This window comes from Erythrolamprus reginae, chromosome 6, assembly GCF_031021105.1.
Source record: "Erythrolamprus reginae isolate rEryReg1 chromosome 6, rEryReg1.hap1, whole genome shotgun sequence".
Lineage (NCBI taxonomy): Eukaryota > Metazoa > Chordata > Lepidosauria > Squamata > Dipsadidae > Erythrolamprus > Erythrolamprus reginae.
In genome coordinates, this window is record NC_091955.1 from 75,543,660 (window position 1) to 75,565,080 (window position 21,421).

Below are 21,421 nucleotides of genomic sequence, written 5' to 3' on the forward strand. Positions count from 1 at the left end.
TCTCTCAGCCTTAGAATGTGGAGTTAAAAAAACAACAACTACTAGCCTGCCCTGCAGTTGCATGATATAATATGAAGACCCGGATTGTGGGGGCAATATTATGATGATGATGATGATTACGATGATTATGATTATGATGTCAATACAGCACAGCAAACGAGATCACTATGCTGGATTTCGTGATCTCGTTTGCTGTGTTGTATTGACATAATAATAATAATAATAATAATAATAATAATAGTAATAATAGTAATAGTAATAACAATAATAGTAATAACAATAATAGTAATAGTTATTATTATTATGTCAGTACAACACAGCAAACAAGATCACTATGCTGGATTTCGTATTTCATCACCAGTCGGGTGCTTCCCAAGCACCTAGGACTGCGTGATGTAGCAGCGAATTATGTTTGCTGATCCCAGTAAAATGGCCTTTTGCAATTGACAGATGGAGATTTTGTCAATTACAATGGTTTTCAAATGTCTGCTGAGATCCTTTGGCACTGTGCCCAGCGTGCCAAGTATCACTGGGACCACTTTCACGGGCTTATGCCAGAGTCGTTGCAGTTCGATTTTTAGATCTTCGTATTTCACTAATTTCTCTAGCTGCTTCTCCTCAACTCTGCTGTCTCCTGGGATTGCAATGTCGATGATCCATACTTTCTTTTTCTCCACGATCACAATGTCTGGTGTGTTATGCTTCAGAATTCGGTCAGTCTGAAGTCGGAAGTCCCACAGTAGTTTTGCTTGCTCATTTTCGACCACTTTTTCGGGCTTATGATCCCACCAGTTCTTTGCCACTGGTAAATGGTAGTTCCAGCACAAGTTCCAGTGGATCATCTGTGCCACAGCATCATGTTTATGCTTGTAGTCAGTCTGTGCGATCTTTTTGTAGCAGCTGAGTATGTGATCGATTGTTTCATCTGTTTCTTTACAGAGTCTGCACTTTGGATCGTCTGTTGATTTTTCAATTCTGGCTTTGACAGTATTTGTTCTAATGGCCTGTTCTTGTGCCGCCAGTATTAGACCTTCTGTCTCCTTTTTGAGTGTTCCACTGGTAAGCCATGACCAGGTCTTTTCTTTATCCACTTTGCCTTCAATCTTCTCCGAGAACTGCCCATGCAATGCTTTGTTCTGCCAACTGTCCATACGACATTGAATTACAGTTTTTCTGTACTGGTCCTTAGTTTGCTTCACCTTGTGAAGCTTCCTATTGTTGACCTCCATCAACGCTGACTCTTTGCTCCCCTTCACATAGTCAGCTAATGCATGCTTCTCTTCTTCCACTGTCTGCTTCACTTGCATCATCATCATCATCATCATCATCATTATTATTATTTAGATTTGTATGCCTCCCTGAGTCTAAGTAGAAGGGCGGCATTAAAAAAAAATCAAATAAATAAATAAATATAATCAATAGTTTTCAGAAAGCAAACAAGGTTGTAAAAAGGGACAAAAATCACTTAACAATTGTTTCACTTAGCAACAGAAATTTTGGGCCCAATAGTGGTCCTAGGTCAAGGACTAACTGTATATTTTGGAAACAGTTACAGTTGTTTTCTAAAGATGATGAATTTTTAAATAACCAGAAACACAATGATATAAAAATAGAAGGGATAGAACCCGTCGCGCCTAAATTACATCATCAGTGTGCTGCTACCAGAGTGCCCACACTGTACTGTACCGGTAGGAACCCACCCCTGGCTTGAAGGTCCTGACCTTGGAAATCTGATAGATTTGTGTTCTTAGGGTGAACATCTCTGTGTGTGTCCTGGAAGTCTTGGATACTGGACTTCCAAGTATCCAAGTCTTGTATATTTGGAAGGCTTGGTTAGATGTTATTGACAGCCATATGGTTAGCAAAATTCCAGGAGTTGTGGCGTACTGAGATCTAAATCCTTTGATCTTGGATGGACTCAATTTAATCCATAAATAAATTATATGCTGAAAATTCTCATAGGACATTTTTTCCCCCTCCCTTCAAATCGGTATTGGCTCCTGGTAACTGCCTGGAAAAATCTCTGCAGTTTTGGGGGGGCAAGATTTCAGAAGATACATGCCATTACCTTCTTCTGAGGGCTGAGAGAGAGAAAGTGATTGACTCAAAGTCACCCAGTTGGCTCTATGTCCAAAATATCCCAATTTTTAACCTTATGCCTTAACCACTACACCTGGTTCTCTTATAAGGTTTAGACAGATCTAAACATGCTAGACAAGTATTAGGTTTTGATCTTCCATCTGTGCTTCATTTTAAAGCTGGGGGCTGAGGCTTAAAAATATACCCTAAGAAGGTTTTCATCATTGTTTGTAAACTTCAGTCAACTGGGATACTAAACCAATGGCGAGGTTGCTGCTCTGCTCTTGGACTGCCATCAAATAATTCTGAGAGACAAAGACAGCCTAAGATAGTTTACTCCCTGAGGAATTCAAACATGGCCCTTTCTCCAACTCTCATTTCATTTCTAAAAGATAGAACTGACAACATTTCTTTGCACAGGGAGTTTCACCAAATGATTTTGACAAAGACAGTTCTATCATTCAACACCTATTATCCCACTTTCCAACATCTGCTGTTTGGGAAAAACAGTTCACCCTCCTAGAAAAATATAGAATAGGGTGTGTTAATATAGACACCTCTAAGGTGTTTTGATGATTTCATTATGCAATAATAAGGAGAATTCTGCTTACATTTCTATGTCAGCTCTTCTTCTTTTGCTAACAAATCTATACAGTGATATCTTGTCTTACAAACTTAATTGATTCCGGGACGAGGTTCTTAAGGGGAAAAGTTTGTAAGACGAAACAATGTTTCCCATAGGAATCAATGGAAAAGCGATTAATGCGTGCAAGCTCAAAATTCACCCCTTTTGCCAGCCGAAGTGCCCGTTTTTGCACTGCTGGGATTCCCCTGAGGCTCCCCTTCATGGGAAACTCCACCTCTGGACTTCTGTGTTTTTGCAATGCTGCAGGGGACTCCCAGCAGGGGAATCCCAGCATTGCAAAAACGAGTGCTTCTCTGGCAACGGAAGTCTGGAGGTGGGGTTTCCCAGCGAAGGGAGCATCAGTGAAATTGCAGCATCGCAAAAACACTGAAGTCCTTGAAACCCCACCTCCGGACCTCTGTGTTTTTGCGATGCTGCGATTTCACTGAGGCTCCCCTCGCTGGGAAACCCCACCTCCGGACTTCCGTTGCCAGCGAAGCGCTCGTTTTTGCAATGCTGGGATTCCTCTGCAGCATCACAAAAACACGGAAGTCCAGAGGTGGGGTTTCCCATGAAGGGGAGCCTCAGGGAAATCCCAGCAGTGCAAAAACGGGCGCTTCGCTGGCAACGGAAGTCCGGAGGCGGGGCATCCCAGTGGCGGCGGTAGGTTTGTAAGGTGAAAATAGTTTGTAAGAAGAGGCAAAAAAATCTTAAAGCCTGGGTTTGTATCTCGAAAAGTTTGTATGATGAGGCGTTTGTAAGACGAGGTATCACTGTACCTATGCTAAAATAATTCAAAATGTGATGGCCTTTTATTTCATCCTTTTGTCTACAATGATAGGAAAAGTTTGGTTTCAACGGAGTTTAAGACTTAATCTCCTTTCTTTTGGGGTTTCGTGATGATCTACTAATGGAAAAAGCTTTTGCTCAAGTCGAAATGAAAGCTGCTTTTGACATTCCCAAAAGGATAAATTTAAAGTCTTGATCCGTCAGCCCCGGTATCCACTTTGTCCAAATATAAACCGAATACTTCAGCAAGCTTCAGAAATAATTGCTTTAAGGCTATAGCCTGAGCTCACCAGCTCAAAGATATTCTGAATCCTTTCTCCCGCCAACTGTGAATTAAAGTGAGTGTTTTAAAATATGATGGAGATAGATAGGTCTTTCCATGGATATTAGCCAAAATGTTACATGAAGCTTTCACATTCAGGAGCCGTTAGCTACTCAGTACCAGTTGTTGGGATACAATAGTGGTCCAATTCTGTCCTGTAGACTTTCAGACGTTTTTCCTTTTAAGTTTCCTGGATGTTTCAATTAGACCATGACCAAATTAATGGGTCTTGTATATCAAAAATTATTGTCAGAAATCCCAAAGCCTAGGAGCTAAATGCCAATACATTGATACCAGTCTTACTTCCAGATAGGACTGACATATCTTTGAAATGGGGACATGTGGTTAGCTCTGGCCCAGCTCCTGCCCCAAGGACTGTGGATGTGGGGGAGACATCCACATGCTGCAGGCCTGTTTTGCCCCCGGTGGAATCTGATGATGAAGGCTCCTCTGACCAAGAAGACATGAGTGACAGGGAGGAGGAGAGTGTGGCAGACAGCTCAGAAGGAGATCAATTATCTAGCTCCTCCTTGGATTCAGAACAAGAGTTAATGATACAGCCACGCATGCGGAGAGCGATGCAAAGGCAACAAAAACTGAGAGATTATTATCAAAGAAAATGAGGCCACCTGTGGTTGGGTGGGGCTGTGGTAATTAGTGAGGCCGCTATAAATAGCAGCCTGTGGGTTTGGCCATTGTGGAGGATTATCTGATCGTTTGTTGTGTTTCATGACTGCTTTACTGACTTTGACTTCTTGTGTGCTGATTTTTCCCTGCTTTGAAACTAAACCAGAGCAAAGTGTGTTTCACTTTGTGAAAGAAGGACTGTGAATTGCCTCACAGCTGCAAGCTAAGTATCACAGGACTGATAAGGGACTTGTATAAATTACCAGTTTGTTTGGAGACGAGTGCTCTTTGCTATACCAAAAGAGGGCTTGGTTTAAGTGAATTTTCATTATTAAGAACATTGTTTTGAATTTTCAAACGTGTGTGTGTCTGAAATTTGTACCTGTGAATTTTTGGGAGGATTCTACCAGAGAGCCCGACAGAACAGGACACAGGTACAAAACTCTAGGGATGTAGTAACAAATTATATTTTGTCTAATTCTTGATGCTTTCATCTTCTATGAGTCTTTTGATCTCTTCTTTTTTTGTCTTTCTGAGTTTAGTTTCCTCAACCCCACTTCATAGTGCCAAATCAAAAAACCCTTTAAAATAGATTTCAATTCCAGCTCTAAAAAGTTGTTCAGGATGGCATACTCCTGCTTATTATCTTTGAATAGTGCTAAAAATGCAGGATAATTTTCAAATATGGAAGAAAATGCTTAGCCTGGAAGCCATTTAAAATTTAAGTAAATAGAAAGTAGCCTTCCCAAGCCTGGGATAGATTTCGTCTTCTATAATCCCACTGGCCCACAGAGTTAATCTAATTTGTCTGTGGAATTACAGGATCTGAAATCTAACATGGCGTAGAGAAATAAATTCAGGGTTAGTTTTGGGAAAAGAAGTTTTTACCTTTTAAAAAAAATAATCTTTATTAAATATTTAAATTGAAATAAACAAAATTTGACTAACAAACATATGAACATAAATAAGTTTTTATCTTAATATGTGATACATATTCTATATTTTAAAATATATATATTAAAAATATTCTTACCATGGACTTCCAGATCAAAAGAACAGCTGTCAACTTTATCCTTATATGTTACTTCACATCTATAATTTCCTGCATAGTTTTCCTTAGCTTTGATGATTTGCATCTCAAATGTATACATCTGAAACCCAAAGGTATAATGCAATTATTCATATAAAATCGCAAGAATAATTGGAAATTAAACACACCTACTTATGAGCATCTTGTATTTTGACATAATGAAATGGATTGATTTTTAAAGTTATTTTTCACATTTCTTAGTTCTGTTATTTTGACACACTAATCTGTTCATAATTGATTTCCAAAACCAAAATCTTGATCTTCTTCTCACCATCCAGAAGATGACAACAATTTTGGGTCTTCCAAACTGGATTGCAATTATACTGACTCCAGGTCTGTTATAGTTTTTCCTTTTGATCACAGCAACCCCCCATTTCCCAGAAATTTTATGAGCCTACAGTTCCTTATGTTGTGGTGAGCCCCAACCATAAGTCTAGCGCCAATTCTCCCAACAAAGCTTTAAGCTGATTGGCAGGAAGGTCAGAGGGACACCCCCACTGTAAACACATAATTGGTCTGATTGTAAAAATATGTTCCATGGAAGCTTTAGTTCCTAACACCATGGGAAATTTGTCTTTTCACATTGTCTTAGGTGACCCCTGTGAAATGGTCGTTCGACCCCCAAAGGGGCCGTGACCCCCAGGTTGAGAACCACTGCTTCTAAGACAATTCATCACTGTAAAATCACAAGAATCATTTTGATCAATTACTGTATCATCTTTCTATTTTTCCAAACATGTGATTTTAGACAAAGGCTCCCACCCACCACCATTGAATTGTTTTCCTTAGGGGTATGTTTGTTGTGGTGTTAACATTTGCAGATTAGCAGAATTACAAACGACAATTTGGTCCAAAACTTGAGAATATTTTTTTATATGTAAATATACTGCATATTGAATGATGTACTTTGAAATAGCTCATATCTCTCTCTCTCTCTCTCTCTCTCTCTCTCTCTCTCTCTCTCTCTCTCTCCATACATACATACATACATACATACATACATACATACATATACACATACCTTGGTTTGTCGCTCAAATGTTTCTTTTAATTGGAGATGCTTTCCAACTTTGCTTGCCAAGTCCATCCATTTTCCTTTAAACCACTTAACAGTAGGTTTCCGAAGAAGATCCTGAGCTTCTACTTTGGCTATGAATGTAATATTTTGCCCTGAAAACAAGCAAGCCAGCCAACATAAATCAAAATAGAATTTATCTGTAGGGAATATCTGACACATATAATGAGATTTAAATACCAAATTCTAAAGCCGGAAAGACCGAAAAGCATGCAATGGAAAAGTGATTGTTAAAAAAATTGCAGAAAAGGCAAAATTAGACTTGTTTAATTAGGGAATAAAAAATCCCTAACAAATAAAAATCTTAGGCAATAACATTTGTCAGTGATTGAAACCTCTTATAGACTTTTTGCCATAGCTGGAAAAAAATGATAATAGAATAGAATAGAATAGAATCTGGGAATTCAATTCTCCCGAGAGTATGTCCTTCTTGTGGGTTCGCTAATTGAACAGTTAACATCTCTTTTATTTTTACTTTAATTACTTTATTTTTTTGTTAAATTTTTATTATTATTTTCACTTTGTAAAAAAACCCACTCCTTTTTAATAATTTGCATCATTGCAAATTTGCGATGCCTCTATGACATTAACAGCCCACTTGGCTACAAATATAGTGTACTGAAAATCAAAGGATATGGGAAGAAGAAATGGCCTCAAAGGAAAAGTATAGGTCAGTGATGACGTCTGACACAGGTGGCATGCGGAGCCATATCTGAGGGCATATGAGGCATTGCCCTATGTTGGCTCCAGTGCACATACGCGCAAAGGCCAGTGGATATTTTTTTTCGGGGGGGGGGGGGGATGGTAATTCTTTTTAATTTTTTTAATTTTTCTTCTCCAATCATGTGTACAGAAAAAAAGATACCATTAATTTTAAGTTACATTACAGTATATCATTTTTGCAATTTCGGTATACATAGATTAACATAGATTAACCTTTCCATTTGACCTCTGAACAAAAAATAATTATTCCAATTCCTTATATGACAAGAATTTTTTTAAAAACCTGTTAGCCAATATACATTTAAGGCTGTTACTATTCTTAATCACATCAAATTAATTAGATCATAATGTTTCAATGTTCTCAAAATCTCCTCCATATCAATGTTCATGTATACTACCCTCTTCCATAATAAATGCCTTTTAGAATAAAAGGCCGGAGGTTTTTTGTCCTTCTTTTTTGGCTGTTTTCACTCCCCCCAGGGTCCAGGAAAGCTTCCTGAAGTCTGGGGATGGTGAAAAATGGGCCAACAGGCCAACCGGAAGTTCATTTCCAAACTTCCGGTTGGCTTGTTTGACCGTTTTTCTCTCTCCCCAGGGCACAGCAAAAAACAGCCCAATGGGCCTACCAGTAGTCCAGAGGCTTCAGTGAGGCCTGTGCACATTGCAATGGGGGGGGGGGGGGTTGTGCGCATGTGTGGAGAAAAGGCATTGCATTATGGTTATGGGCATGTGCACACATGCTATCATTCACACATGCACCCTCTTGGCATTTGAATCAAAAAACGTTCGCCATCACTGGTATAGGTAGATAATTCAGATGTCAGAGAAACTATTGGCTAAAAGAAAAGGATCAGCAAGTAACATGAACTTGAGTCGGGACCAGTGTAAAGTTCCTCCCTTTAAAAAAAAATCCACATGCACTAATATAGGATAGGATAACCCTACTAGTGTACAGTTTACTGTATAGGATGGGATAACTGTACTGGTGTAAAATGGCTTAGAGCAGTGATGGCGAATTATGGCATGGATGCCACTGGTGGCATGCAGAGCCATATCTGCTGGCACGCGAGCGGTTGGCCTAGCTCAGTTCCAACATGCATGTGTGTACAAGAGCACACAACAGATTTAAACTTAATATTAACCGCTCCAAACTTGACTGTAAAAAATATGACTTCAGTAACCGAGTTGTCGAAGCATGGAACTCATTACCGGACTCTGTAGTGTCTTCCCTTTACCCTTAGATTGTCTATGGTTGACCTATCCAGATTCCTAAGAGGTCAGTAAGGGTGGAGTACAAATACACTAGCGTGCCTTCTGTCCCCTGTCCTATTGCTCTCCTATATCTCCTATACCTTTCTTCTATTCCTATATCTCCTCTCCTTCTATTCTTTCATTGATATGTTCTATTACTATGTCTTCTTTTCTATTCTTTCATAGATATATTTTACTATGAGTATCTCCTATATAACCTTCATCATGTATTTTACTATGTATATATACAGTGATCCCCCGGGTATTGCGATCCCGATCATTGCGAAACGGCTATATGGTCATTTTTCAACCCGGAAGTCAAAACACCATCTGCGCATGCGCGCCCTTTTTTTCTATGGCCACGCATGCGTAGATGGCGCCGGGCAGATCAGCTGCTGGGCGGCTTCCCTGGGTCTTCCCCCTCTTGCTGGCGGGAGGGCGAGCGGCGGGCATCAGCGAGGAGTTTCCCCACCGCCCACGCAAACTCCTTGCTGCTGCCGCGCCCGCCGCTTGTCTTGTCCGCCGCCTGCCTGCCTGCCCTTCGCCCGCCCTTCGCCCGCCCACGCCGTTCACTCGCGCCGCTTCCCAGCTGAGTCCTGAAGCGAATTGGCTTCAGGACTCAGCTGGGAAGCGGCGCGAGCGAGCGGCGCGAGCGAACGGCTTGTCCGCCGCCTGCCTGCCCGCGCACCCGCCGCTCGCCCGCCCTTCGCCTGCCCACGCCGTTCGCTCGCGCCGCTTCCCAGCTGAGTCCTGAAGCGAATTGGCTTCAGGACTCAGCTGGGAAGCGGCGTGAGCGAACGGCGTGGGCGGGCGAAGGGCGGGCGAGCGGCAGCGAGGTGTTTGCGTGGGCGGTGGGGAAACCCCAATCTTCGGCTCCTCGCTGCTGATGGTGCGCAGATGGTGCGCAGATGGTGTTTTTACTTCCGCAGCGCTACTTCGCGAAAAACCGATCATTGCGAGGGGTCCTGGAACGGAACCCTCGCAATGATCGGGGGACCACTGTATACCCACTAAAACCCTCATTGTGTATTGGACAAAATAAATAAATAAATAAATAAATAAATAAAATTTTTGGCCTGAACAGAGGCTCTGGGAAGGCGCTTTTGGCTTCCAGAGAGCCTCTGGGGGAATGGGGAAAGGCAGTTTTATTCTCCCCCAGCTCCAGGGAAGCCTTTGAAGCCTGGGGAGGAAAAAACACGAGACTACTGGGCCTACCAGAAGTTGGGAAACAGGCCATTTCCAGCCTTCAGAGGGTCTCTGAGGAGTGGGGGAAACTGTTTTCATCCTTCCCAGGCACTGAATTATGGGTGTGGGCACTTGCGCATGTGCGATACTGTGTACGCACACTCTTTTGGCACCCAAGGAAAAAAAGGTTCATCATCACTGCTGTACAGGATGGGATAACTGCACTGGTGCAAAATGCCACTAATTGCAAGGTATCCTGGCCACTTAGACACTACCTATCTCCAGTGGCTGCTTAAAGACGAACAGGCCAAAATTAAAGCACAGGTGGCCAGATTCTGCACAGTAGCAGTGGGGATTCGTTGCAAATGTGTGCCTTCATCATAGCGAGATATGTACATCTTTTGTATATTTACAATGGCTCAATTTTGGTTGGTCAGCCAAAAGTCATGAGTTTTGTAAGTCGTTTGCCTCCAGATGTCCAAGAACCTCAACACCTAGCATGTCTTTGTTGACTTGGGTGACGACCAACTTTGTATGGTCAACGAACTGCTGTAAGTCAAGGACTACATTTATCACCCAGGAATCTGCTACTAGGATCAAAGAGATACTAAAATGTCTAGATTCTAAGAATCTGAAACGGTTCTTGGATGTTCTGTTTTGTTTTTGTTTTTAATTTTTAATTTTTATTATTACTATTATTATTATATTGATGGTTTTTGACTGTAATAAAGGTCTATTATTACTGCTGCAAAATAGCTTAGAAAAATTGGAAACTGATCATGGACTAGCAGAGAGGTGAGAATGCAATTTGAGGCTGGATCATCAGCAAATTCTGGACGCCAGACTTTTAGGATTGGGAGAAATTGGTGTAGGTTCAGAGAAGGGCAATGAAAACGACCAAGGGATTAAAAGATAAATCCTATGAAAAGAGATTTAAAGCAGTGGTAAATTTAGCTTTGAGAAAATATGCCTCAGAGGAAACATGATAGCCTTCTTACAATGCTGGAAAGGATGTGTCACCCTGGGGAAGGTCAAGACATGTTCTTCTCATTCTGCGTGCAGGACATGGAAGAATAGCTTCAATTCACGGGAAAGAGATTCTGATTGAATGTTGCCGACGGGCAAGCTAAATATACGATTGAATGGGTGCATTATAACTGCATGCACTGACTAGGGGTGCCTGAGCAATGTTAATTCATAAGTACAGTGAGCTCTATCACGAACCATATCATGCATACATATGCAATCAAATCCTACAAACATTTACAGAGAAGTAAGTCCTTTTTTGCAAAGTAGATATAAACAGTGTTGCAGGCGGTCATGGGCTGTCTGGGTAGTGGAAATTTATTTTATTTATTTATTAATTGGACTTATATGCCGTCCCTCTCCGTGGACTCGGGGCGGCTCACAACAAACAAAAAGATACAATATAAAACATTTCTAGCCAATTAATAGAATAATTAGTTTAAAAATTATCTTAAAACTAGTCATTTAAAAACGAACAATCACATCCATACTGTCACATTCAATACATTTACTGGGCAGAGGTTGGAGTCTAGGGACCCCAAGTCTGCCGACATAGGTGCGTTTTCAAGTTCTTACGAAAGGCAAGTAGGGTGGGGGCAGTGCGAATCTCTGGGGGGAATTGATTCCAGATGGCCGGGGCCCCCACAGAGAAGGCTCTTCCCCTAGGACCCACCAAATGACATTGTTTAGTTGATGGGACCTGGAGAAGGCCAACTCTGTGGAACCTGACTGGGTACTGGGATTCGTGCGGCAGAAGGCGGTCCCGCAGATAGTATGTAGGGCTTTATAGGTCATAACCAACACTTTAAATTGGGTCCGGAAACCAATTGGCAGTCAATGCAGTCCGCGGAGTGCTGAAGAGACATGGGCATATCTTGGTAGGCCCATAACTGCTCGCGCGGCTGCATTTTGCACAATTTGAAGTTTCCGAACACTTTTCAAAGGTAGCGCCATGTAGAGAGCATTGCAGTAGTCGAACCTCAAAGTGATAAGGGCGTGAGCGACTGTGAGCAAAGACTTCCTGGCCTAGGAACATGTGCGGAAGCAAAAATATCAGCAAAAATAGCCAAATCTCGTGTGGGGCGCATGTGTTGGGACCGTGCATGCCCATGCCGGCTGCCAAGGATCGTCCGGGTAGCGAGGTAAGTGGCTGCCAGCCACTGATTGCAGGTGCAATTGTTCTTTTTACACTTACCGACACTAATCGAGCCACCTTTTGGTTTTTCCACAAATAGAAGAGATTTCTGGGAATCTTGTTTTTCTCCTTCTTCTCCTGCAGATGATACCACTAATGTGGAAAACAAGGGGAAATAGCCATTGTCAGAATGAAACCTATTAATTAAGCAATGCTTACCTGGGATTCTGCTTTTTTTTAAAACATTAATATTATTTATTAAAGATAGATGTGCCCTTCCCATAACTCTTTTCCAAGGTAAGATAAGGCTACTGAAGCAAGAAAAGAGTCACACAGAACACACACTTATGAATGGAATAGAGTTTTGTACTAGGGATTTGAGTTATATTTGTCAGTTACAGTCTCTACAGTGGTCTTTACAATTTGAATGGCTTCATTGTTTCAGTAATGAACACAGAATACTTCCTTGTGTTTCAAGACTTAAGAGACATAGCATCAGGGGTGAAATGCTCTTGGTTCGCTTGGGCCTGTCGGTCATTGGAGAGCCGGTTGCGAAGGAAGCGCGACAGGGGTAGGTTCCTACCATTGCGGTCTGAGTGCGCCTGCACTGGTAGTGGCAGGTCGCTGGTGATGTTACTGTGGATGGTAGGGGCAGTGATGGGCTTCTACAGGTACGGTCAGGTATGCAGAACCGGTAGCAAAATTTTGGTCAGGTAGCAAAATATAGATTTTTTTAAAAAAAATTCCCTTCTGGGCTCTGGGTATGTTTTTCCTATCGCAGTAAATAAGGTTGAATGTGTATAATTTTAGAAGAGCTGTGCGCGCGTGTGTGTACATATACTTTATATAGGTAGATAATCAGATGTGGGCTACTGCCCAAACGGAAGGGGGGCACTGTGGGGTAGTGAAAATGGAGCTCTATCCCAGAGTGCCCAATTTGCATTGAAAGATATTGAAACAAAATGCAGGGTGTCCTGCATAAGCCATGCCCACAGTGTGGTAGTAAAAATTTTGGTAGCCCATCACTGGGTAGAGGGCAGGAGTAACCTACACAAGTCCAGGGAATAGTTGAGGCCTTCCTTGCCGCAATTCCCGGGGCTTGCGTAGACTGGAAATCCAGGAGCCATTTCTCTTCGCGGGCATGAAAATGGCGGTGAGGGAGTTACACAGCACAGTGGAGCCGAATTGAAGCTAATTAAATAAAATATTGTTTTGGATTGGTGTCTTTTGAGGTAGAGAGAACAGGGAGGTAGAAATTTTCAAAAAACATTTTCTGTTTGTACGGCTTGACACATTTTCAAGTCTATGGGTCCTTCACCTCTTGCCACCTGGTCACATGACTGGCAAGCCTTCATCACCCAGTCTCATGACTGGCAAGCCACTCCCACACGGTCACGTGACCATCAAGCTACACCTACAAAATAAGGCATGCCCACAGAATGGTAGATAACATTTAGGAACCTGCCCCTGGAGCACGAAGCTCCGCCTACCCACCTGGGCACCACCATTTGAGTTCTTTTACCTTCTGCACATGCATGGAATGCTTTGCCCATGTGTAGATGATAAAAGAACCCAATGTACTGTAAAAATGAGTTACAGTGGTATATGAATAAAAGTCAGTTTTTAGTTTTTCCAAATCCATTTCTTATATCACAGCTAATTTGAAACACCACTGTGTACTAATGTACACCAAAGCTTCATATGATTGGAGGCTTCAAACTTCTCTCCAGGCACAAGGTTAAAGAGCCCTCAATCATAAGAAACTGTGCTTGCATATTAGGATTTCAGGAACCTTTGAAGCAGGCTTTTTATCTAGATCTGTTAAAAAAAGAAGAATAAAAAGTTATGATGAGCATAAACCACTTTGCAACTAAAAAAAAAAGAAGCTACAAAAAAACCTGTTAATGGGTAATAAAAATTGGAATGTTTTGAGTTTTGTTTTCTTCTTTTCAGTTTTAGCGTATCTCACCTGAGTCCTTTCTCTCTCCAGATTTATTTGTACCATCTGAAAAGTAAGCATAAACTGGATGATTCAAAGTTATTATCTTGATTGCTTAATTGACTATGTAGAATTGTGGACCCTTCTTATTTTAAAAGGAAGGAAGAAAATTATAGGATGTAATGAATTGTTTTCTTAAAGGTACAGTATTCCCTCGATTTTCGCGGGGGATGCGTTCCGAGACCGCCCGCGAAAGTCGAATTTCCGCAAAGTAGAGATGCGGAAGTAAATACACCATTTTTGGCTATGGACAGTATCACAAACCATCCCTTAACACTTTAAACCCCTAAATTACCATTTCCCATTCCCTTAACAACCATTTACTCATCATTATTACTGGTACTCACCGTTGCATAAGACAATTAGTGATCCTGATATTTATAAACATAATTATTTATTAACAATAATTATTTTTTTGTTATTTATTTGCAAAAATTATTAGTTTGGCGATGACGTATGACGTCATCGGGCAGGAAAAATCGTGGTATAGAAAAAAACCCGTGAAGTATTTTTTAATTAATATATTTTGAAAAACCGTGGTATAGGCTATTCGCGAAGTTTGAACCCGCGAAAATCGAGAGAACACTGTACATCATATTGTTGAAGCAGAGCAGATGGGGTCTTTGAACAGCACCTGGTATGATAATGGGTTGAGCAATCCTACCTGTAGAAAAGATTTCCATTGGTGGTGATATTATTATTTACTATAAGTTTATTATGGCAATTCACTCCAAAATGCTTTGGATGCCTATGATAGAGCCTCAGATGATATTCCCAAATATTCCTAATTTCAACAGAGCAGAAGTAACAAAGACAGAGAGTAGCTTCATTTATTTTGTTTCCTTCTTAAATTTAAAGTATGGTCTCTTCAAAATGGATGAATGTTTTTTTTCATTCCAGGGGCAGAGAAATCTGAGGATATGCTCTGCTAGTAATTTCAGAGAATGTCCCTTGCTTGCATTTGGGTCGGCATAGTTATCAACCTCATGACGTTAAAATGATGACACAGCATTCATGACATCATCGCACCAATAGTGCAATTATTCATGCCTTGATATTTGACACAACTTGCATTATATGTGATGATACCATGATACCTGGGTGATCATTTACCCTATTTCTTGCTTCTACCTTGGAGGTTTATGGCTACAACTGTTCTGTCTGGGTTCCCCCAGACGCCAACACCAACTAAAAAGAGTATCCAGACACGCTGGTAAAAAGCAAAGTCATTTTATATCTTTGAAAACAAACACAGATAACAAAAACTGTTCTTACAAACTGGAATGCTGTGAAGCTTCACAGAAGAGTCACGACGGCCAGACAATACAACAGGCTTCTTGCTGGCACACACACCACTGTAGATAATAAAACCCACGCCTTCCCCAAGTTTTCAGCCTTCGAGGCCACAAGCCAGAATCAGAGACGCCAAGGATCGAAGCAAGGTCACAGGACTCCCAAAAGATAACTCTCCACAATACAGGAAGGGCGGGCCTGTCTTTTCAACCTTTCTGAGGAGAACCACACCCAAACCCAGCTGTTGCCTATTAGGGATGGAAATACCTGGCTAATTGTCCCCTTCTTTGTGCTGCCCTTCTCTGCCTCATATCTATGATGGCTTGTGCGTTCTCATCTAATGACTCCAGGCTACTCACTGGGGAGAGCTCCCCCCCGGGGGTCTCCGGCTGTTCTCCCTCCTCCTCGTCCAGACATTCCTTTTCCCCGTCTGCCTGGTCCTCCTCCTCCTCCTGTTCCTCCCCCTCCCCCTCTGAGCATGGAGCCGGCAGAGTTCCAGCCGTTCCCTGAGGAGCCTCAGACTGAATCACAACAACAACAATCTAGTTTTTCATCTGACTCAGCAGAACCATTTATATTCTCATTAATCAATCCACTCATCATGAGTTACTTATTCTTGAGTTTTATCATGATAAAAAAATTGTGTATAAATATAACAAATAAATTATTGTTAGGCTACTTTTAAAAATCTTCCTTAAGGCATTTTGAAATATATTTCTTCATAAAGGATAGCAGGTTTTTAAAAGTAACCTTTCAAATTCTCTTATTGGGAAGTTCTAGTGAAATCAAATGAGGGGCATTCAAAAATAATTGAATTTACAAAGCAATAGTCTTCCTAACCTGTTGCTGAAGAATCCTCTTCATCTGTAAAAAAGAAATACATAACAGGTAAAATAGAGAATTGTGACAAGAAAAAGCAACAATGGAGTTTAGTAAAAATGGAAGAAAATAAGAAACCTGTAATAGAAGGAAGGGAAGACTATGATAGCTGGGTTGCTGGTATTGACAAAGGTAAATTTGTGGAGAAAGCTTTATGGGATCGAGCAATGGTCAACTTTAATGCTTCACGCAAGAACAAAAATGGGATAGATGATGTGTAATCGATTATTAACACATGGGTTTGAATGGGAGCTTTCAAAATGGCTGTGTTTGTTAGACACAAAATACAAAAACTGAGGAGGGAAATGGAATGCAAAAAAAGTTACAAGGAAAAATGAAGGTCAACCATATATCTGACCTGAAGAAGAAGTTGTTTCAGTGACGTTTCCGTCTGCAAGTAAAATGTGTACCACAGATACATTCATCACCATGATCTTTTGGGTTGTTTTTTATTTAAAGAGGTAAAAATAATATAATTAAGAATTTTTTTAAAAAAAATGCTGAAATAAAACAATTTTCTTCATTCGCATTAAGAAACCTATGTAAAAATAGCAAACGGCATGCCTATTATTTCTATCAAAATTAAGACACAGGGTTGGGTTTGCATAACATGTTACAGTAAACTAAAAAGGGTTGGAAAGATCACAGTTTGAACGAATGGAAAGGAGAAGGAGGAGAAGGCTAATATATTCAGCCTGTTGCAGAAATGTAGTAATTGTCTTAGCATATTATGGCAAAAAGGCCATCATGTTTCCCAAACTATAGATTTATGTTTCTGGATATACTATGCTCTATGGACTCGGGTATCGTACTTGGCTAACCTATCCTGTACAGCAGTGTTTCCCAACCTTGGTAACTTGAAGATATCTGGACTTCAATTCCTAGAACTCCCCAGCCAGCGAATGCTGCCTGGGGAATTCTGGGAGTTGAAGTCCAAAGAGCTTCAAGTTGCCAAGGTTGGGAAACACTGCTATACAGTGTGTGTTGTGTGAACCCAGCCTTAGAGAATGTTATATACATGCCTATTGAGTTTAAAAGGCTTTTCTTCCAAATTAGAAGTTTGCATTTTGACAGAATGCGAATTCACTGTTCCGTTCCTTTCAAAGGAAGAATTAAGTTTTAAGCACTTACTCATTGTAAATTAATCAGCCCTAAAACTGAAATCAATTAAAACCAATAATGAGGACTTCATCCAATAATAATTGCTTCCACAATGATATTAAGAAACATTACGATTGCACTATTAAGAAGCAGACTAGGGGTGACATTTATTTATTTATTTTTATTTATTTATTTTGTCCAATACACAATGAGGGTTTTAGTGGGTATATATATACATACACAGAGTAAAATACATGATGAAGATTATAGAGGAGATACTCATAGTAAAATATATCTAAGAAAGAATAGAAAAGAAGATATAATAATAGAACATATCAACGAAAGAATAGAAGAAAAGATATAGGAATAGAAGAAAGGTATAGGAGATATAGGAGAGCAATAGGACAGGGGACGGAAGGCACTCTAGTGCACTTGTACTCGCCCCTTATTGACATCTTAGGAATCTGGATAGGTCAACCCTAGACATGATAGCAGTGATCCAATATCTAAGGGATGCTACAAGGAAGAGCGAGTCAAACTGGAGGCAGGACAAGAAGCAATGGATTGAAACGCATCAAGGGGAGAAGCATTCCAAAACTAAGGAGAAATTTCCTGACATAGAACAATTAATCAGTGAAATGACTAGTGTCCAGAAATCATGGTGTTCCAACATTGGAGGTTTTTAAGAAGAGATTGGACTATGTATCTGGGAATATCTGTGTCAGTCTGAAGCCATCATTTGGAGTTAGAGACTTTGGCCTACCACAGTAGAATAGTATTATGGGAACTTGGAGAGGTAGTTTCATGAGAGGGAAAGTTACCAGCCACAACAAATTCCTTCCTTAGAGTCCAAGGTCATCTGTACCAGTGGATGTAAGGAGGAGGTCCCTGCACTCAGACTGGTCCTCGTGATAAACTTGTGGGTGTGGGGACGGGGGGATGAATCTTAACCTGGGTGGGGTACTGGAAGGAAGTTAATATCAGGATGGCAACGGTGTGACCAACATGGCTCTGATAATAAATCGAACCTTGGATGAGAGAATTCGACTGGAATCTGATTTATTGGGCCTAGAAAGCTTAGAACTAAGACGCCTTAAACAAGATCTAAGTATTGCCCACAAGAACATATGCTGCAATGTCCTGCCTGTCGGTGACTACTTCAGCTTCAACCACAAAAACACAAGAGCACACAACAGATTTAAACTTAATATTAACCGCTCCAAACTTGACTGTAAAAAATATGACTTAAGTAACCGAGTTGTCGAAGCGTGGAACTCATTACCGGACTCCATAGTGTCATCCCCAAACCCCCAACACTTTATCCTTAGATTACCCACGGTTGACCTCTCCAGATTCCTAAGAGGTCAGTAAGGGGCGAGTACAAGTGCACTAGAGTGCCTTCCGTCCCCTGTCCTATTGCTCTCCTATATGTCTTATATCTTTCTTCTATTCCTACATCTCTTCTTCTATTCTTTCATTGATACGTTCTATTCCTATATCTTCTCTTCTATTCTTTCTTAGATATATTTTACTATGAGTATCTCCTCTATAACCTTCATCATGTATTTTACTATGTGTATACCACTAAAACCCTCATTGTGTATTGGACAAATCAATCAATCAATAAAATAAAATATTTTTCAGATGCTATTTGGGGCAATGACAATCTCTCTCTATCTCTCTCTCTCTCTCTCTCTCTCTCTCTCTCTCTCTGTATGTGTGTGATTGTGTGTGTATTTTTTTTAAAGTAAATATAGCACCCACAAACGTGATTGAAATCCAGGTCTTTATAAAACTTGTGTTGCACTGCATTTAAAAGAGGTGGGGCTTCAATCACCTGTTCAGCGCTCCCATTTGGATGTCTCATGCACCGAGCACTGATCCTTTTTAAGTGCCACTCTTAGGCAGACATAAACAAAGCATTTGTTCCTCTCAGTCTTTCAAAATTTCCAGCTCTCAACTGTTGCTTCTCGTTACAAAGGAAGGAAGCCTGAAGTGTACCTTAGCTCGGGGACAGGCCCAGAAATTAGCCTTCCCAGTGGTATTGATGTTAACTAACTACCTTTCAATCAAAAGCATAAAAATAGGGAAGCAAGAAGAAGGCAGTTGATGTGTCTGAAATCTTCATCACTTCCAATACATAGCTGAAAACTGAGAAATCTAATTGCCAGGGTTTTTTAGCATTGATATTCATTAGAAATAATAGGAAAAAGAGAAATGTTGATACAATTGAAATTCCGTCAATCAGGGATGCTATCATATGGCTACAATATTTTGTAGGACTCGTTACTATTTTGTTGGGAGATCTGAGAAACTGGATAATATGAATCCAGTTACTGTGGCTCAAACATTATTTTTCAAAAATATATTTGGCTTTAATCACATCTCAATTTCTTTTAAAATTATGGATTATTTGACTTTTAGAAAATCCTTTCCCTTAACTGGACATTTGATCAGTATTTTCTTCAGCATGTGTTGACATAACGTGTGCTACAAATATAAAAAGTAGAATTAAAACATAAAATATGTAATAAAGAAGTAACAAAAGTAGAAATACACCCAGTGATTCCAGGGTTTCTCCTGATGGTCTGTGTATATACCTTTACTGCAATGGTTATTAAAAGAATATAGTATGAAAGAAGGAAAAGGACAACTTATTTATCATTTGTAAAATATAAGGCAGTTGAAAACTGGGATGGAATTTTTTCCCTCTGCTTTCTTTCCATATCTGTCATTGTTGGTCCAACTTTAAAAATGGCAAAAGTATTCTAGAAAGCAAGAAAGATATCATAGACAGATTTCATAGAAACTGCAACCACATACTCCATGTGTTGACAAAATAGAAGCAGGGTAGAATAAGTTAAAATGAAATAAAAGAGGGTTCATTAGATAGCTGGATACCTGATGGAATTTAGAGAATACGTACAGTATTAGTAAATTAATGTTAGTATTCCAAGTTACAGGAATATTGTAGTTGCTATATTTTCTAGGGAAAAAAAGGATGTTAATAAATGCATATTAGAGAATAAAATATATGAGAAACATTTTTACATAGGTATATTGCATATTACATATGTACAAACAATTGCTGTGTGTGTGTACCCAAATGTTGAATAATGATGGAATTACATATTTTAATGATTTTATTTTAGACAGAGTATAGCAATGTATACTACAATAATCCAGTATTAAGTTGTTTAATCATAAATGTCTACATATTACTTTATCCAGAAAAATGGAATGTGTTATATCTATTTTTAAAAGTGCACAAAACAGATCAAATCAACTAATAAAGGAAAAGGGAGAAAAGACTGAGTAAATGTTGACTCTAAATGTTGGCTCTAAAGAAATGAAATTCAAATCCAATAGTGCAGTGTTTCCCAACCTTGGCAACTTGAAGATATCTGGACTTCAACTCCCAGAATTCCTCAGCCAGCACTTGCTGGCTGGGGAATTCTGGGAGTTGAAGTCCAGATATCTTCAAGTTGCCAAGGTTGGGAAACACTGCAATAGGGGACTGGACTAAACAAGAAAGAACAGAAACATCATCTACCTGAACTGTAGAATCTCATGTTGCTTTTGAAGAATATTTGTACTCACCTTTTTCTGGGGGATTCCCATCTTCCTGAGCATTGGTTTCTACTATATGGGAAACAGAAGCACATTTTTAAAAGAAACGCCCTGATCATAAATATTGTGCATTTTTCAGCTACTAGTGTTCAAATTGTATTAAATGGGTAAACTGAACTATTGGGATACTCCATAGCAATATTACAAATAACCTAAATACCAAAGCATGAATCTGGATCTTTACTTTTTTTGTTTGTTAACATGCAGTCTCCTAAAGACTGGAATGGCATCTATTTACATGTGGTGAATGACAGTCTCCATTAGTTTGCACTTAAAACATGGATACTTGTGCAAGAGATGAAATAATGCAACAGCATCAGCTAACAATAGTTATGAGAAAAACCTCTATTTAAAATATGATAGAAACATAGAAGACTGACGGCAGAAAAAGACCTCATGATCCATCTAGTCTGCCCTTATACTATTTTTTTGTATTTTATCTTAGGATGGATATATGTTTATCCCAGGCATGTTTAAATTCAGTTACTGTGGATTTACCAACCACGTCTGCTGGAAGTTTGTTCCAAGCATCTACTACTCTTTCAGTAAAATAATATTTTCTCATGTTGCTTTTGATCTTTCCCCTAACTAA

At 40.0% G+C, this 21,421-nt stretch overlaps 1 protein-coding gene across 1 annotated transcript in view; it reads right to left on the reverse strand.

The window, feature by feature from the left end:
• MYBPC1 (myosin binding protein C1) overlaps positions 1-21,421 on the reverse strand; it is a 105,812-nt gene that overhangs the window by 71,922 nt on the left and 12,469 nt on the right. The window contains exons 3-9 of the mRNA XM_070754969.1: positions 20,800-20,841; positions 16,457-16,489; positions 16,060-16,083; positions 13,897-13,932; positions 11,988-12,080; positions 6,554-6,702; positions 5,476-5,593 (exon numbers count right to left, since the gene is read on the reverse strand). Coding sequence (XP_070611070.1) covers positions 5,476-5,593; positions 6,554-6,702; positions 11,988-12,080; positions 13,897-13,932; positions 16,060-16,083; positions 16,457-16,489; positions 20,800-20,841 — 495 coding nt within the window. The remainder of the gene's footprint in view (positions 1-5,475; positions 5,594-6,553; positions 6,703-11,987; positions 12,081-13,896; positions 13,933-16,059; positions 16,084-16,456; positions 16,490-20,799; positions 20,842-21,421) is intronic.